Source organism: Oncorhynchus kisutch, linkage group LG4, assembly GCF_002021735.2.
Source record: "Oncorhynchus kisutch isolate 150728-3 linkage group LG4, Okis_V2, whole genome shotgun sequence".
NCBI classification, from domain to species: Eukaryota; Metazoa; Chordata; class Actinopteri; order Salmoniformes; family Salmonidae; genus Oncorhynchus; species Oncorhynchus kisutch.
The window spans coordinates 43,652,119-43,671,709 of NC_034177.2; the positions used below are offsets into that span (position 1 = coordinate 43,652,119).

General features: G+C 41.3%; 2 protein-coding genes across 2 annotated transcripts in view; both read left to right on the forward strand.

The window, feature by feature from the left end:
- LOC109889566 (solute carrier family 45 member 3) overlaps window positions 1-12,031 on the forward strand; it is a 45,840-nt gene extending 33,809 nt beyond the window's left edge. The window contains exons 4-5 of the mRNA XM_020481083.2: window positions 5,727-5,992; window positions 6,323-12,031. Coding sequence (XP_020336672.1) covers window positions 5,727-5,992; window positions 6,323-6,757 — 701 coding nt within the window. The 3' untranslated portion in view covers window positions 6,758-12,031. The remainder of the gene's footprint in view (window positions 1-5,726; window positions 5,993-6,322) is intronic.
- Window positions 12,032-12,226: 195 nt separating this feature from the next.
- LOC109888702 (fibroblast growth factor 6-like) lies at window positions 12,227-19,155 on the forward strand. Its single transcript, XM_020479875.2, has 3 exons — window positions 12,227-13,390; window positions 13,918-14,021; window positions 15,607-19,155. The coding sequence occupies exons 1-3, from the start codon at window positions 13,051-13,053 to the stop codon at window positions 15,781-15,783; spliced, it is 621 nt and encodes a 206-aa protein (XP_020335464.1). The 5' UTR covers window positions 12,227-13,050; the 3' UTR covers window positions 15,784-19,155.
- Window positions 19,156-19,591: the final 436 nt, after the last annotated feature.

The window sequence follows — 19,591 nt, forward strand, 5'->3', positions numbered from 1 at the left end:
GCTTTATTGGATGAGGAGAAGATGATCAGTGTAAAAGAAGACCTTCAAACTTCAAACTGCGTTGAATCTGACTGACATAATACCCCAGACTCACAGCAGAAAAACAGAGATAAGAGAGACAAAGTGAGAGAAAAACTAATGGTGAGAGGGACAAAAGGAAACCTTCTTCTCCCACACTGAGAAGTTTCCCAGGTCTGTAGTGTAGCTCTGCAAGGCTTCCTGCTTCTCCCCCACCCTCATCCTTCCCACCCACCCACCCCCATCCCTCCCTCCCATGCCTGCAGGACAAGGAGGAATGTCACACTCACAGTGCATTAATGTCAAACAATCAGTGTACAAAGAGCATGTTCATTCAGGTACAGGGCAGAGGCCAAGCACAAAAGTCTGAAGCCTGACATATTTATTTAAGTTATTTTAATTTTATTTATTGTATTTAAACTTTATTTAACTAGGCAAGTCAGTTAAGAACAAATTCTTATTTACAATGACGGCCTACCAAAAGGCAAAAGGCCTCCTGCGGGAGCGGGGTCTGGGATTAAAAATATAAAGAAATACAAGAAACATGTAGGACAAAACACACATCACGACAAGAGAGACAACACTGCATAAAGAGAGATCTAAGGTGACAACATAGCATGGCAGCAACACATGAAAACAACATGGTAGCAACACAACATGGCAGCAGCACAACATGGTAGCAGCACAACATGGTAGAAGCACAAAACAGGCTACAAACATTATTGGGCACAGACAACAGCACAAAGGGCAAGAAGGTAGAGACAACAATACATCACACAGAGCAGCCACAACACAGTATTTACTACAACACCCCATAATTGAGATTACCTTTTTCACCGCAATGTGGTTTATCCTCAGTGCAAATGTGATTGTATACCCTGAACTTCCAATGCTGGTTAAAGCTAGTCCACTATCTCATGCAGTGTTTGTAATGTGGGCTTGGTCCTTTGCTTTCAAACAGCTAGTCCATCCACATCCTTTCCCCATGTAATTTTAGCTGGCATGTTGCTGAACCTGTGTCCTATGCACTTAGGGGGGAATTCAAACCTTGAGTTATGTGTGCATAAATTAAACTCAATTCCCTTTTTATGCACTTTTCTCTCTACGCATATTATTTTCTGTGAACAATTGTTTTTTATTGGGTCACAAGGGCAATCCAACCATAAAACTAAAATGACACTTTCCCCCAATTTTTTTATATAAATATATTGTTTAAAATTAAAATAAAAAACACGCACTACACTAGAATATACACAGCAAAGTCAATTTGCTAATACAACACCATCAAGTAAGAATTTTACATCACATCCGACAGTTTAGAGATTTCTGAGTCGGCTGCTTTGCATGTTTCCAGAGTGCTAGGACTGGCTTTATTCATACAAGCAGTGGATAACTCCAACATAATTACGTCCTGAAAGTATGCCGGGGCGGGAGGGTAGACGAGTGGTTAGAGCGTTGGACTAGTAACCAAAAGGTTGCAAGTTCAAATCCCTGAGCTGACAAGGTACAAATCTGTCGTTTGCCCCTGAACAGGCCATTTAACCCACTATTCCTAGGCCGTCATTGAAAATAAGAATTTGTTCTTAACTGACTTGCCTAGTTAAATAAAGGTACAAATAAAAAATCCTTATATTATTAAGGTCATGTGGTGACAACTAGCGCTGAACAACATGTTTTTTGGCAGCAGTCAACCCAGCCAGCCAAACCTTTAGCTGTTTCTCATTCAGCTGCATACCTGTGTCATCGTTAAGCAACAGCGTAATTGGTTCGAGGGGTACAGTTTTATCAACCATGTCAGAGAGGATATACGACACTTTCCTCAAACTCATAAACCTCAGGACAATCCCATATCATATGTTTGTATGTACCAAGTGTATTGAGGTTACATAGGTCACAGTATGGGTCTGTGGTGTCCAGTACGATCTATGACAAAGTTTCAAATGAATGAATTGCTGGTTTGGGTTCTTTGATGAGTGAAATATATTCTCCCAGACATTCTCCCAATCAATAGCCTCATCATCAACAGCCAAATCATCTACCCATGCTTTAACCATTGAGAGATCTTTCTGCTTTAATCGTTGTAAGATGAGAAGAAATAGCAGACACAAAACCTCTGGACTGGAATGTAAAAATCCACTCTATCACCGGGTGCCTTCCCCACACCCCATGGAACCCCACAGGCACATAGCGCTGACTGTAGTCTTAAGAATATAGAAAGAATGACGGCCCTTGCAAATCAAAACGAAGACAACGTTCCTGAAAACAAAGAAGACCCTTTGAGTTGCCTAGTTAAATAAAGGTTAAATAAATCAAATAAATCCAAATATATCCCCTAGATTATTGACCCCTTTTGCAGACCAGGCTCTAGACTCTGACGGTTTATTCCAGGAAGTGATAGCCTTGTTATGCCATAGAGGGGTATGGAGGTGCCATTTCCAGGAAACACCTACACACTTCTCAACCTTCCTAAAATTCTCTATTGTGTTAGAAATGATAGGACCAAAATACAGCATGCATTTCCTATTAGATATGCCAGACAATAACACATCCTGCAATCTAGTAGGTGAAACAAGTTCTCCCTCAATAGTTCTCCAAGAGACTGATGTAGGCTGATCAAAATTGGTGGTAAATACAAACATTTGCTAATGCAAGTCCACCAATTACACTTCTGTCGTTGTAACACCTCAAACCTAATATTTGGATGTTTGCCATTCCAAAGGTATGTATGTATATGTTTATCAATCATTCCCCAATAGCCTACTGGTAGAGGGAGTGGGATCATCAGGCTCAGGAAATTAATACGTGTCAACACATTAATCTTAATGGAAGCGATCCTAATTTGTAAAGAAGCAGGCAACTTCTCCCAAACTGTTAAATCACGTTCAACCTCCTTGTAAATTCTCTCATAATTACACTTCACCAGACCATGCAGAGATGTCTCTACGCATATTCTGACTATTAATTTAAGCATGGGCAAACGCCAGTATCAGCCATATGTTTAGGCTACTACATGATACTCAAATTTTCCCTATACCCACCATGATGTTGCTACAACCTAGCCTTTAAAATAAAGTTTACAACGTAGGTGCACGCAGATCGAGTGAAGTGACACATTCAATACCGCCTTGCACACTCTTGCCTGCATCTAGCTGATATAGGGTGTAATCATTAGTTCAACAGTTGCAAACAAGAGTTTCTATTGTACAAATTCAGGTATTTGTATCCCCGTTTCGTTTGCTTCCATTCAATAAATGTTTTTGCACAGAATCGGTGGAATGAATACACCTCTGATCACGCGCAAACCCAGTTCGCTTTCTTAGCAGCCACATTGTATTCCTTCTCACATCTATGCCCTTTCCTCCTCTCACCCTTTTCCTTTGTTTGTGGACTTCAATGAACAACACATCAGCTGTATGTGACCAGGCGAAAAAACCTTTCTAAGCCAAACCATATCAAAACCGCTGCACACAGCCTACATCGTTGTCCCCATATTAGCTATAGTAATGTCCTAGTCAACATAGCTAATACAATCATGCAGTAACATTAGTGTATAGTCAGTAAGCAATTTAGCAGTTCACCGGCAGGCCCTGGTTGAAATAAATGTATAAAACCAAAAGTCCCCTTGACTTGGAAGAGTTCCAGTGTTGTGTTGGATAGTCATAACCTGTTCAACTTTTGTCTTTCTCTCTCTTTGAGTCAACTACTCACCACATTTTAGCATTTTAGCTGTAGCTAATGAACTTCACTCAACTTTCTAGAGTTTTCCCTGTTAGTTAACACTATCAAAGTTTCTCTTTACTGTGGCAATTGTGATGGAATCAACACAATATGAACCACTTTCAATGTACCATACTGAAACAAAACAAACTATGCAAGACTTAGTATGCAAAACTAGCTATACAATATATTTTGTTATAGGCAGAACACATTGGAGTAGGATTCTATTGCATTTACACACAACTTAGCCCATACTCTACACAGATCGGTGCAGCATAACCAATCAGCGCTGCAGTAGGCTTATATGCAAATAGACCATTGCCATATATGGATCTGTGCCATTGACTTTGAAGTAGACTGATGGTAGGCCTACATTATGATCAATAGCCACAGTAGCTTGCTTGGCCACTTTTAAAATAGTAACTTAAAGAGGGTACAGCCTCAGTGTTCACAGTAAACGCGCACTGGAAGTTGCACAGAAAGTTCACAATGTTCAAGTTTGTGCTCAGCAGACCTGAAATTTGCTCACGGACGCATTTTTTGTTGTTGAGGGAACGTTGATTAGGACATTGACACATTTTTGTTGTTTTGGCTCTGTACTCCAACACTTTGGATTTGAAATTAAACATGAGGTTAAAGTGCAGACTGTCAGCTTTAATTACAGCACTTTTTGTACATAGACCCTCCATTTTAGGGAACCAAAAGTATTGGTCAAAATGTACTTATGTGTATAAAGTAGTAAAAGTTTCATATTTGGTTCCATATTCCTAGTACACAATGACTACATTAAGCTTGTGACTGGATGCATTAGCTTTTTTGTGTGTGTGTGTGTGTTTCAGATGATTTTGTGCCCAATAGAAACTAATGGTAAATAATGTATTGTGTCATTTTGGAGTCACTGTTATTGTAAATAAGAATAGAATATGTTTCTAAACACTTATACATTAATGTGGATGCTATCATGATTACGGATAATCCTGAATGAATCGTGAATAATGATGAGTGAGAAAGTTACAGACGCACAAATATCATACCCCCAAGACAACCTCTCACCATTACTATAACCGGGGAGGCTAGCATTTTTTGGGGGAGGGGGGTATGATATTTATGCATCGGAGCAGGTTAGTTCTGAAGGATTCGTTGTCATAAACATTAACCTGGCTAAAAGTTGAGACACTTTCGTGGGACAGGTTATCCCAAGTTGAACTCAGAGTTGACCAAAGTTAACTAACTCCTCAACCCTGATTCGTAGATTAGGGCTCTGATCTGTTCTCAGTTTGATCAAATCAAATCAAATGTTATTTGTCACATACACATGGTTAGCAGATGTTAATGCGAGTGTAGCGAAATGCTTGTGCTTCTAGTTCCGACAATGCAGTAATAACCAACGAGTAATCTAACCTAACAATTCCACAACTACTACCTTATACACACAAGTGTAAAGGGATAAAGAATATGTACATAAAGATATATGAATGAGTTATGGTACAGAACGGCATAGGCAAGATGCAGTAGATGGTATCGAGTACTGGCATGAGCAAACCGAGAATTTAAAACACATAAAGGTCCATTCATGCGCCACAGTAAAAGCAGTTTTAGGTTAATATGTGGTGAAGAGTTCTGTATCTTTAAACATGATTAAAGTATTATGTGTTGTTGAGACTGTGAAATGGAACACCCCCCCACTAATAACTTAAATCATAAAGCGGGCTCCTACAGGGGTATTTTTTAATAGTAAGTGTCCCGGATGAGGTTACTGGTCGTATTTTGCATTTGCAACCACAACCTGTTGTGGTGTTATAGTACCGTATGTTTGACCTTGTTCTTTGGTTGTGTCTGTTTGTCTATGCATGAATCTAGGACGATTAGCTAGTTAACTAACTAGAATTATAATCATGTAGAATTATTGTACCCATAAATGTTAGGGACATAATTGATATTACATAATCTTGTATCTTAATTTGTACCACAACTTCAATCCTGCCTTGCAGGCATCCGTATGGGCAGCCTGGGCCTGTTCCTGCAGTGTGCTACCTCTACTGTCTTCTCCCTGCTCATGAGCCGACTGGTCCGTCATTTCGGCTCGCGCCGGGTCTACCTGAGCAGCATGGTGAGCTTCACCATCTCTGCCCTGGTCATCTGTATGTCCAAGAGTGTGGTCCTGGTCACCGTGATGTCGGCTCTGACCGGCTTTGCCTATGCCACGCTGCAGACGCTGCCCTACACCCTCACCTGCCACTACCACAAGGAAATGGAGGTAAGGACAGAAAGGCACACATACATACAGTACTCTGTGGTCCCAGTACTTCCTGAGCGTAGTATACATATGAAATCATATTTGAACTGTGATACAATTCTGTTGACTCCTTTAGATGCCGTAGGAGTCAACAGCCATTTATCAGGGCTGAGTAAACAGCCATGTATGTTCCAATACAAACAAACGCTCACATCGTGGTCATAGTCATATCATTTTTCTCCCTCCCTCCGTACACATACCCAGTCCAGCCCTACACAAACAAACTCCCTTGCACACACTGCCTAACCCTAGACTGTGTATTGAATTTACTTCTCTCTCTTTGCATTTCAGGTTTACATGCCAAAAAAGAAAACAAAAAACTTGCTTAAGTACGGGATTGTGATCAAGCAGGACTCGATCACGCCAGTGGCTGAGGAGGGGGGGCTGGCCCACAAACTGGGGGGCAACAACGGGCATGCCTTCTTCAGCCAAGACGGCTCGGACTACTACCCCCCTCCCCAAGGCCAGAATGGGTCGTCCCACAAAACCACGGGCCCCGAGCAGGATGAGCCAGAGGGCTACGAGAAGCGCGGCGTAGGGTTGGACTTTGCCATCCTGGATAGCACCTTCCTCCTCTCTCAGGTCTTTCCCACTCTCTTCATGGGCATGATCGTTCAGTTCACAAAGTCCGTCACTGCCTATATGGCCTCCTCCGCCATCTTTGGCATCATCGCCATCTATCTGGCCAACCACATCATCTTTGACCAAAAGGACCTCAAGAGCTGAAAGAACCAGGAACCAAGAGTGAAGGAATGCACCCCTGGCTGCACTACCACTCCCTGCGCTTGCAACGCTCCAGTGTCTTCGCTGACCGTTGCCATGGCATTACCAATGAATTGCAATGAGGCAGCCCGTTTATACATTTGTGTGTATGTGTGTGGCAGGAATGAAAGGAAAATGTATACCCATGACAATTGTTCCCTCCAGAATTTACTGCAGCTAGTTACTGTGTCTACAAGAGAGAGACTGTGTCTGTGTATTTAGAGTGTCTCTCACCTTGTTCCTCTCAGACACGTAGATGGCCTCTCAGAAGGGTCATTTCTCCTTCTCCTCAGGTACAGCTAGCTTCACAGCATGAGCGGACTCCATCGGCCCTTAGACAACTGGAATACAGATTTATTACCATTTCACTCTCGTCTATGTGAGGAGTTTGTCAATGCTATATATTTAAAACAGTCTGCTGTTAGGGCTGGATTCAATCCGTACTGTGGAAGATCTGTGTTAAAATGTAAATGTAATTTCCGAATAAGCCGACAGCATTTACCGTGAATGCAGTAAGCGGGAATGCGGGAACATTGCCTATAACGTGGATCTTCCGCGATACTTCTGCAATATGGATCGAATCCAGCCCTTAGTCAAAGTCAACAGGAGATTATTGCCCACTTCTAATGCAGACTGGCCAAGAGAGAAAAATACCCAATTTGGAGAGCCCATCACCTGCTTGGGAAAGGATCTGGGCTCACATAGCTCCATGCTGCTAATGTAGGGGCATTTCTGTCTGTTTGTTATTCTCAGCCAGGTTGTGCTTGCAGTCACAATGGGTGGATTATGCATTGCTTACTGAAACATACATGTTATCACACACGTGATAAGTCCAATGAGACCATTGGACTTGTTCGTCAAGAAACTGCAAATAGAAAAATTGGGAATAACTTGGGTAACTGGCCCCTAGGGTAACTGGACCCTAGTTTTGGATGGTTTTTGATAATAAACAGGTTTACTGTATATATTTTGTATATGAATTCATATATTTATATTCCTATGGGAATTTCTTATGCAACCTGTTTGGGTGAGGTCATCTGCGTAACTGTGGTGTTGTTAGAATGAAGTGGCTCAATGGCATCATTGCATTTTTGTTTGAAGTCTGTCATCTCAGGATAGTCACCTCTTTTCTAGAAATTTCAGACAGTGCCATATTGTGCTATTTATTACATCATTTCTACTGCCATTATCACGTTCAATCTGAAATGACACTAGGAAAGTAAATGAGGTGAATTAACCAATGCTGTAAAAAATTCAGGTGCACTTCTTTTTGGAAACTCAATTAATATTCCCATGAGCAAAATACCAAAAAGTCATACTAGCAACACTGCAGCGTTACAGTGAACTGGGTTACTGAAAATAGTTTTGGTATGCAAGATGACAGTTTTTTGTGTTCTGTCATATTTTTTATGCTTTTCTCATTGTACATCTCTTTGGAAGGTCAACATGGGTCTGTGAAAAGGTGTGTGTGTGTTTTTTGTTGTTGTTTATTTTACTATCCTTGTGGGGACCAGAAGTCCTCACAAGGATAGTAAAACAAGGAAAATTCGGACAAGTGGCGACATTCCACCGGTCCCCACAAGGAAAAAGGCTGATTTAGAGGTAAGGGTTAGAATTAGGGTTTGGAGTAAGTGTTAGGTTTAGAGTTAAGGTTTAGGGACTCAATTGTTTGGTCCCCACAAGGATAGTAAAACAAACTTGTGTGTGAATTTCATTGCAGTGGAGAGAGCAAGGCAACATGACATGACTTTGGATGCAGTCTCTCCTGGAGTTCCAGTCACCTAACAGAATACTGCACACAAATAATAGCTATAAGCTACAGACTTTCTGTATCTCATCTGCTGCTGTACACTGTGGCCAGTTTATTAGGTACAACCATTTAGTACTGGGTCGGACACCCCTTTGCCTCTAGAACAGCCTGAATTCTTCGGGGCATGGAAACTTCGCTCAACTGTTACCGTTGACACCAAGCAGGATTGGGCCATGGACTCATATTGTTTACGCCAAATCCTGACACAACAGGAACTGTGATTTGTCAGATCAGGCTATGTTTCTCCACTCCTCAATTGTCCAGTGTTGGTGATTGCGTGCACACTGGAGACGCTTCTTCATGTTTTTAGCTGATAGGAGTGAAATCCGGTGTGGTGGTCTGCTGCAATAGCCCATCCGTGACAAGGACTGACAAGTTGTACCGTTCTTTTCCTGTTTGTGACCCACCTGTTAGCTTGCACGATTCTTGTCATTCTCCTTCGACCTTTCATCAACGAGCTGTTTTCACCCATACGACTGCTGCTAACTGGATGTTTTTTGTTTGTCGCACCATTCTCGGTAAACCCTAGACACTGGCCGGCCGTTTCTGAGATACTGGAACCAGGCGCACCGACGATCACGCCATGCTCAAAGTCGCTTATGTCACTCATTTTGCCAATTCGACCGTTCAATCGAACAGTAACTGAATGCCTCGATGCCTGTCTGCCTGCTTTATATAGCAAGCCAAGGCCAGGTGACTCACTGTCTGTAGGAGCGAACCATTTTCATGAACAGGGTGGTGTACCTAATACACACACAGTAATCAAAATATATTGTGGCCTTCAGTTATTCTTCAAACTTGGAGTTTTGTTAGTAAAACGCTTGTGTTACAATCAATATGTTATGTTATATGCATTCGGTGTATGATTTGCCTACTTTTTCTGACTTTCAATCAGAAATATGGCTGTATAATAACCAAACATAATGTAATAGCTCATTTATGCAATGATGAGATTGGCTAAATACACTTGTTTTTTGTAATATTTCATTGGCAGTTAGTGAAAGATAATACCAGGTCACTCATCGTTGAAAACCAATTACTAAACAGACATGGTAACTTTTTGAAAATAACAGTTGACTTTGAGAAGATTCCCCCAGCACACAGACAAGTAAATACTAATCTGACGTACTGTAGAGCATATGGACATACTGCCATGCGCCTTGGGGATATAGCAACGTTTTGCAAGTGCCTCTAGAAATGTTTTTATTTTTTGGACATAACTATTTATTTATTGTTCTTTTAAAAATCATAAGCACATATTAAAGTATTTAGCATTATTTTTTGTTGCATCTGCCAAAAGTGTAAAGGGCAAAAGCTATTTCTGTGAAAAACAATTATAAATTGTTATTTTTTTGTGTAGATGTGGTAAGAGACATCTTGACTTCAGCGCTATAATTTATTTGAATTTTCTTCCATCCCACTCGTTCATCGTGGGTTGCTTACACTCAGATAGCTTATTGATCTCGACTGCTGTCAATGTGTCCCTGTAGGATGGCAAAGTTATACTACGTATCATTATTTCATTGCGGCACTGTAAGTTGTCAGGAATCCAACTCAACTCACAAAGTTGATGATTTCCTGGTTTACCTTGCAGAATAGTACATTAATATTTAAACACATGGTTTTGTTTTCGCTTTTAAGTTGTTGGTTTCATCCGGACTATTTCCTCTATGAGTTCTGGTTTTAAAGGAGCAACTTGCTGGATGTGCATGTCTTCGTGATGACTAATACCTTTGCAGAGTATGGTAAACAACCTGTTGTATCCTTATTTATTAGTAAACAGGAAGTAGTCAATACTGTTGCATCAGGATAATTTATAACCACTGTATTGTTTCTCTGTGTTGAGTTTCCCCTATATTTCGTTATGTTGATATTTGTTAGACATACACTATATATACAAAAGTATGCGGACACCCCTTCAAATGAGTGGATTCTGCTATTTCAGCCACACTCGTTGCTGACAGGTGTATAAAATCGAGCACACAGCATTTCAGTCTCCATACAAACATTGGCAGTAGAATGGCCTTACTGAAGAGCTTAGTGACTTTCAATGTGGCACCGTCATAGGATGCCACCTTTCCTACAAGTCAGTTTGTCAAATTTCGGCGCATGCTCACAGAAAGTTGCCACCGGGTGCTGAAGAACATAGCGCATAAAAATCATCTGACCTCAGTTGCAACACTCATTACTGCGTTCCAAACTGCCTCTGGAAGCAACGTCAACACAATAACTGTTCATCTGGAGATTCATGAAATGGGTTTCCATGGCTGAGCAGCCGCACACAAGCCTAAGATCACCATGCGCAATGCGTCCATTGGAGTGGTGTAAAGCTCACTGCCATTGGACTCTGGAGCAGTGGAAATGCAGTCTCTGGAGTGCTGAATCACGCTTCACCATCTGGCAGTCCAACGGACGAATCTGGGTTTGGCGTATGCCATGAGAATGCTACCTGCCAACTGTAATGCAGCCAATTGTAAAGTTTGGTGGATGAGGAATAATGGTCTGGAGCTGTTTTTCATAGTTCGGGCTAGACCCCTTAATTCCAAGAAAGGGAAATCTTAACGCTACAGCATACAATGACATTCTAGACAATTCTGTGCGTACAACTTTGTTGCAACCGTTTGGGGAAGTCCCTTTCCTGTTTCAGCATGTCAATGCCCCTGTGCACAAAGCGAGGCCCATACAGAAATGGTTTGTTGAGATCGTTGTGGAAGAACTTGACTGGCCTGCACAGAGCCCTGACCTCAACCCCGTTGAACACCTTTGGGATGAATTGGAACGCTGACTGCAGGCCTAATCGCCCAACATCAGTGCCCGACCTCACTAATGCTCTTGTGGCTGAATGGAAGCAAGTCCCCGCAGCAATGTTCCAACATCTAGTGGAAAGCCTTCCCAGAAGAATGGAGGCTGTTATAGCAGCAAAGGGGGGCCAACTCCATATTAATGCCAATGATTTTGGAATGGGATGTTAGACAAGCAGGTGTCCACATACTTTTGGTCATGTAGCGTAAGTAACCATTGAATTTAAATAACTTAACAACAGTGTTGTGGTTCTTTAATTATGTGTCCAAATGCCCAGTGTTTAGGTTAGTTGGGTCTCAAGATAGCAAGTGCCAAGGGTCACATTTAAGATGGCTTTGGTTAATTGACAAAACTGTTTTGTAAATGTGCTGGGGTGTATAAGACTTAATCAGGGATCTATTCACATTGGTCCTATTTGCTGAGGACTGTATGATTATGAATCTGCTATTATGTCCTCAGTTTTAATTGATGCTCCAAATGTGTTGTTCTTTGTGTTTTCAGCCTTCATAAAAATCATATAATATTATTTTGATTATAAATCCCTCAGCTTGGGTATTGTGCAGTCACCAAATAGATTTTTTTTAATACAAAATAAATGTACTGCATTGAAAAATGCTTGTCTGAGATTTTGTATGTCACTGAGAACAACTTTGTCGTCTGTCGAAATGTTTTGAACTATGGTCAATGATGGTTGCGCATGAAGCACAGTTAAAACCTTGGAGATAGCGCCATCTATTGGAATTCCCAACCAACTGGATGACATTGAGGGGACCGGTGGAAGCGCGCCACTGACGTATAGGCATATGCTCCATGGTGTCATCATTACAAAGAAAATATGATATGCATTTATGTTTCAGGGGAAGGAATAGTCTATGAGAGACGTTTCGGGTAACTAAATTACGCACCACTGTGCTCATGAATGCATCTTACTTTAATTGTAAGCCTATTCAAGTGTTTTAAGAGAATAATTGGTTTGGAAAGTTCTTGAACCAGCAGCATAGGAAGTGGCCCCCAAGGGTGCCATTGCTCTCCGGTGACAAGTGGACTGTTTTTACACCTTCCTTCTAAATAAGGAAGCAGCCTGTCAGACATATGACCACCGACCCAATTTGGGAGCTGCCAAAGTGTCCATCATGTTTCGCAGTTGCTTAACGCCACCCAATGCGATCTCTCCCTTCCTCGGTTTCACGGGCGCTGTGACAGTGTTCGGTTGAACTCTCCACAGACTTGGCACTGCAATTCAGCGCCTCTTTTCTTGCTTGCTTGCAACTTCACTCTCCCCATCCTCCGCCCTTGTATTATTCGAAGGGGCAGCAGTGAACTCAGCATGATGTAATCTAGAGATGCGATAGCCTGGCAAGGTGAAACAGGGTTTTGGTGAGTGGTGTTCTCCACGGCCTGCGTTGCCCACAGAGAGAGGGAGGCGCGGGGCTGCAAAACATGGTAATCATCACCGCCACCATCTCAAGCACTGCCACGCGCAATCCCATTTCTACTCCTCTGCATTGGGGCTGTCGTCTCATGCCCAGACCCCTGATCAGCTTTCCAAAAATAATCCTCTGCCAGCATGCCGAAGGAAGAAAAACAAGAAGAGTGGTATTTTTAGGGCCATTCATTTTGACCACGTGCCCCGAAGGTAAACCGGATGGCCATTGCGCAAAGGTTCCTCATCAGTATGTCCTACGAGGCCAGCACGCACTGGACGTTGACTGCGATTGTTCTCTTGGGGTTCATAGTAGGGATTGTGTCATCATATCCTATTCCGAGCAGGACAAATGCAACGTTATTGGAGAAAAGATGGGAGACCCTCTTCTCCCGCTCCATTCTGGGCATCTCGGGGGAGAAATCGGACCTGAACTGGGAGAGTGACTATTTGCTAGGTATCAAAAGAGTCCGGAGGCTCTACTGCAACGCGGGTATCGGGTTTCACCTCCAGGTCCTCCCAGACGGGAGGATAAATGGTGTACATAATGAAAACCAGTACAGTGAGTTGCTTCCACAGATGTAACGCAATATACATCACATAAAGGGGCCGTCGTTGATAATTATGGATCTAACAGCATCTATAGCCCATTTTGCATGATATGTCATCAGCCGCGAAGGGAGCATTGCATGTCTTCTAGAGCAAAGACAAATCTATTAAAAACAGTATCCATCAGTGCTAACTGTCTCCTTAATCTCAAACATGACATGAATGTATGGACGTATTTAGACAACAACCTATTTTTACACTGGCTCCTACAGCGGCCGAGAAACTAACAGTCACCGTGTACGTTCAAAAGGGAATTTATTAAGTCCTCATGATAGCCTAAACCTATACATTTCTGAGCATATATCGAAAATTGAACGTGGGAATTTATATAGAACAAAGACTCAGCATCCTGTGTAGCAATCTGCAAGGTTACACCCACAGACGCACAGCATATGCTATAACCACTATGAACCATATTTTGTACCTATCTGATCGGATGTATTTTTCCAATATCTAATATCTGGTATTTTGTTCAATTAGGTCTAATAGAGATCTCAACGGTAAAGCGAGGAGTGGTTAGCTTGTATGGGGTAAGGAGTGAGCTGTTTGTCGCAATGAATAGCCGAGGAAGGTTATACGGAACGGTAGGTATGCACAGTTGGCTATTCCATTTATTTTCCTGCAATATTTGTTAATGGCTCCGAGAATAGTGGTCTTTGCTATTACGCTATGACTGGTCCGGTTTTATTTGCATGTCATATTAACTATTGGGTGTGCCTATCTTAACGTGTGCTGTGAATTATGTGAGAATAAATATGATAATGGTATGGTAGGCTATTTGGTATTGTTAACGATATGTTCCCCCAATCTTATTATGCATTCTTTTGAAATTATAAGTAGTAAATGAGCTAAGGGCCTGTTAATGGTCGAGTTGCCTTCGGCTATAATGATGAGGTTAACAGACGCATAATTGTGTCACGCGCTGTAATACGGCCCTGCGTGCGAGGGAAAGCCCCCCGATACTCCAGAACCTGTCATCTGGACCTGGGACTGTATGCAATTAGTCCTTTAAATATGAATATTAGGCCTATTTACATGTTAGCCATAGCCTATTAGTGTAATATATCACTGATCGAAGTGCATCCTTTGATTATGGACATTGAACCAGGAGTCAGGAATGATGATTTCAAAAGTGATTCCATTAGGGTATCTCTGACGGACGTCATTAGGCAGTCTTGTTGGAAGTCCCAGCACATCCCGTCTTTTCACAACGTATTATTGCAGAACATTTACAAAAATGTCTATCCAACAAATACTCTGAAAAATATTCTTAGACAATTGTTTAGACAATTAAACAAACACGATTAGCAATGAACAAAGTGCAAGGTGCGCACAAGAAGGCCCACAGCTCTCCAATTGCGCATGAATGAACAGTCCCCCCCAAAATACACTTACAAAGTGTATGCAATTAAAAACCTTTTGACATCGATCATTTCACAAATAACACATTGGTTAATATGCTAATTAATTACCCATATGGGTGACAAATAAGTGTCACAGCAGTGCTACCTGTGCGTAATACCCCATTTATTGATGTTTAAAGGGATGGTTCACATTTGCCTCATCTTATTAATACACAAAAATAAGTCAATAGACCCAGGGAGTAAGCAAACGAACATTTGTTTTTGTTCAGTAAGCTACAGTTTAACATTGTCTTTATCAAGCACAACGTATGGGAGTGGTAGGGCCTCTGTTAGCATGCTCCCAATAGCACAAATGACTCCAAAACAGCAACATTCACATTGTAATTTCCTTTGAAATTGAATGAATATGATATGTCAAGATGATCTCAGTTGATTTAAAGTTTTGAGTTCCAGTTTTCAAAAAATATGTGGTAAATGTAATTTTCGTTAGATATCACCTCAAGGACATACGTTTACTGTTTTATAAACACTTTTATTTCTTATGAATTTTAGATTGAGCAACAGATGTACTAGTCTTCAGAGACAAAGGTTTGCAGGTTCAAGGCCTGCTATCAGCCCCAAATGTGCTCCAATATATTAGTGCATGGCTCCCCTACTTTACATGTGAACCAATCCTGGATGAGGATGAAATGATTGCATGGCAAGTATTTTTCTGTGCATCCTGTACAACCATATCAAACTGCTAGCTGTGAAACTAGACTTGGCCACGCATTTTCTTAGGCTTTTTCTCCTTTGCTATTTTCAGACAGTCTTCCATGATGAATGCAAGTTCAGAGAGAGCATGCTGCCAAACAACTACAACGCCTATGAGTCTTCCGTTTACAGAGGCTCCTACATTGCTCTCAACAAGCATGGCCGTCTGAAGAGAGGCAAAAAGGCCACCACTGCCATGACTGTCACACACTTCCTCCCCAGAATATGAGCAAAACTGGCAATAACTCACTTATTTGCACATGTGGATTGTTTTCCAGGTAACATTATACTGTATACACGCATACACCAATACAAATGGACTGCAAAAGAAAGAAATACCACTATATATGATGGTATTTATTCAGTCTTTTATATGTACATTTCGTTAGCTTACTTTGTTTTACAACTTATGGATATGCCATTCTTTGCTGCTTGTTATTTTAATGAGTATTATATAAGGGGTGGAGAAGCTTCGTCTGTCCCCTCCACTTGATATGGGTGCTTGCCATATCTGGTGGAGACCTTGCCCTGTCAGTGGATGACAGCTCAGTCTCTAGAAGTGAAATGGATACTTTTCATTTACCTCAAAGCGCCACGTCACCGAATGGAAAAAAATGTGTGCATGAAATTTCTACTGAGAAGAATGCCTGTTTACTTTGAACTTTTGTCGTTATCAATCAAGGACTAGACATTTTCCATCCTCTGTGTCAACATTATACCATTGTATAGTAAGGGTAACTAGAGCACTTGTTTGTTTCCTTGCTTTATGATGAGATGGTGTGTGCCTTTGATTCCCACTTGAGAGCCCCTTCCCTTGCATGCGAGAAATGCGCCCCTCAGTCAGAAATAGGGATGACACGCAGGTCATCACTAACCTCATACACTCCGGGGGGCTTTAGCCCGATTCCTAAAGGCCCACAAGTATCTTCAGTTTCTTTTCAGAATAACGTCAATCAAGTAATTGAGACTCTAATTGAGACTGTGTCCGAGCTCATAGCCATTGATGTGGAAAGCTAGAGCTGGAGACCCACCATCCTAGGGGGCTTGACAATCCTGGCTTTTATGAGGCTAGATGGTTTTATGAGGCTAAGTGCATGATGGCTAGATGGTCAGACCAGAATGAAATGTGTGTATGTGCCTGGTCTTGGACTAAAGGGAGCCTGCTGTAGAAATCAAACAGTTTGATTCCTTTTGAAACTGATGAGGGTTGAAACCTTAACTTGTGCGCTGGTTCGATGTCTGTTGTTGCACTTACAGTATCTCCATTTCTGCAGTAAATGTTGAGCTGCATAAATATAGCTTGTTTTCACATTCACTCTGGAAATGAGGGTCAGCTACATTAATTTGAAGTAATGTGAATATTACATAGAATTTTTTTTGAGAGATCTTGCTTATTTCACGCAACTGAGATTTGCTAACAATATTTCAGGTAGCTAATGCAATCTGTATTTTACATATAATATCTGATAGTTAGATCATAACGATTGTACTCATAGGTACCTGTTTCTCTCTTTCATTGCTTACAGCAGTTATTAAGTTGTAAGGTCTTGTGTGAAAGAAAAACAGAAGCAATGTCTCAAAGCATTTCCCCAAAGGCTTACAGTAGTGATGGTGGGCTTTGTGCATTGAAGTCAATGCTTGCTTGCTCTCCTCCTCGAATACTGTACGTTTCCATAGTGGAGCGATAAACCCATACAGTGCTGTACTGACATGAAGAAGAGTACTTATATGGGACTGTGCATGTGGTACCCATTGTTCTTTTAACCTGCTAAGGATGCAGATCATTTTGGACAAGCTACTCCCCAAATACCCGAGCAGACCCCCCTTGTCCAGTGGACACTGTAAAAAAGCCTTTGTTCAACAATGGCCATGAGATTCCAGAAGTATCCTTCCTCTCCCATCCGGAGCCCTTTTAGTCCAAGGTCAGAGTCATAGACTTCTTTCACTGTGTCTAGGCACGTGATGTTCAGGTTGACCCGGGGTTGACCCGGATCTCTTTTCCCCTTTGACCTACGTTCGCTCTGTTATTCCTTTATTTATTTGTGGTTGATATGTAGCTCGAAGGAAACCTTGCATGAATGACATACAGTGATTTTTAGGTGTAAGTGGTTTGATGATTCTGTACCTCTCTTTGACTGGTGGGCAATGAGCATGGATTTATTGGGAACGGAGTGGCATAATCTGATTTAAAGACGGTTTATCTTTGGTTATTACAGTGCTATAGGTATGTTTGGTGCGTCAGAGTAAAATCCATAAGATGTTGTCATCGTTTACCTCTTTTATATTTACACCAGTTCAATTCTTATTCCAACACAGCATTCATCGGTAGCCAACTGTCAAATGGATTTGAGCTGGTACTTACCTCCCCCCCCAACTACTTGTAGTAGGAAGAGACAGGCTGCAGGCTCGATGCAGGGTCTAGTTGAGATGGAACACAGAAAGCATCCATTTGTACACCCATCATACTCTGTATCTGCCACAGCAAAAGAGAAAGCAGAGGTGTTATCAGATCAATTTACCTTGAGTCAGGAATAAGATGGAATTGTCCTGCTGTGCAGTGCTAGCAAAGCACTACTTCCAACGAAGATGGTATACAAAGAGGATGGCAAACAAAGAGGATGGCAGACAATGAAAATATGTAACACAAAGGCTGTTTTGGATGTGGGCCGTTATGAAGTTTTATTCAGTCTTCCAGGTAGAGTTATCTCTACAGATAGCACCAGATCAAGCCTACCTATATTGTCACAATGTAACTGAAAAATGTCTTGAGAATGATCTATTCAGGATTGTGGAATGAATGAAACAAGCTTTTCTACCGTTTTGCATGTGTCTTTCTGGGATGACGTAGCAGGATTCATGGTTTCATTTAATCTGGGTGGTGCAACAACATCCTATTGTAATTATCATTCATATTTTTTGGGGCCGGTCTATATGGACAACAGGACACTATCTGGACAACCTTGAGATTTTGTATGAAAAGCGCTATATAAAATAAATCTATTATTATTATTATTAACAAGCAAATACATGAACTGAAATAGAGATATTTGGAAGTGTGAGAATTGTGCCTCAGTCAAAATGGTTTCTTATGTCATAAAGAGCACCTAGTTTAGTGTACACCTGTTAGACCTTCACACAAGTCTTTGTACTAAATGCATTAAAGCTGCTCAAAGAGTGTTAGATACGCAAATGGTGTTCAAGCCTACAGTAGCTTACAATGCAATCCATTGTGGGCTCTCCAACGTGTGCAAAGGTGGCGGTAGCGAGTCTGTGTGTGCCCTGTGTGTCTGCAGCCTTAGTTTGTGTTCTCACTCAGTTTTATATTCCTGTACTGAGGGGAGTGTGCATCCTCTAAATCCCCCTCGTCTTTTTTAACATATACCTTACCTTCTGCCTTAGTTCCGATTTATTGAAATGATTGTAAATTAGTTTGAAAAACAGACTTCTCCAATCATTTGTTTCTGGGGGGAAAAAAATATGTTGACGAGTAAGAATACTAATATATAAAAAATTGCTTTCCTTTTATTTTTGTACGTATGTGCTGTGCACAACAGTCAACTGTATTCCTGCAATAATAATTAAAACATGTTTTATATTTGTTGTTATGCCTATGGTTCATGTCAATTGTGAACTGGATTTATATGATAGAACCTCCTATGTATTGATTTAGATAGTCAAGGCCACCCTGAGTATTTTAGATTGAGAAGTGTATTATACACTATTCAAAATAAAATAAGCCAGCGAGTGTTTCTTTGTGGCAATTGATAAGTAAACTGAACTCTTTCAAGGATTATACTGCACTTTACTATGATGTGTGTGTGCAGCTGGGGCTCCCCCCTCTGGCAAAAATAAATATAGCCACGTTTTGGGAAGAATATGGTTCCATTTGGGCCCCTACACTCCAGATGTGTTCAGGGATAAGCCAAGGGACAAAAACTGGACAGAAGTGTATATGTGTGTGTGTGTGTGTGTGTGTGTGTGTGTGTGAACAAGCGAGAGAGAGATTTAACCTGTCCAGTATTTATAAAGAAGAGAAG

Coding starts and splice junctions, on each gene's coding strand:
- LOC109888702 (XM_020479875.2), top strand. CDS start 13,051: ATGGCCATTGCGCAAAGGTTCCTCATCAGTATGTCCTACGAGGCCAGC. Junction 13,391..13,917: donor ACATAATGAAAACCAGTACA/GTGAGTTGCTTC, acceptor TTGTTCAATTAG/GTCTAATAGAGATCTCAACG. Junction 14,022..15,606: donor GAGGAAGGTTATACGGAACG/GTAGGTATGCAC, acceptor TGCTATTTTCAG/ACAGTCTTCCATGATGAATG.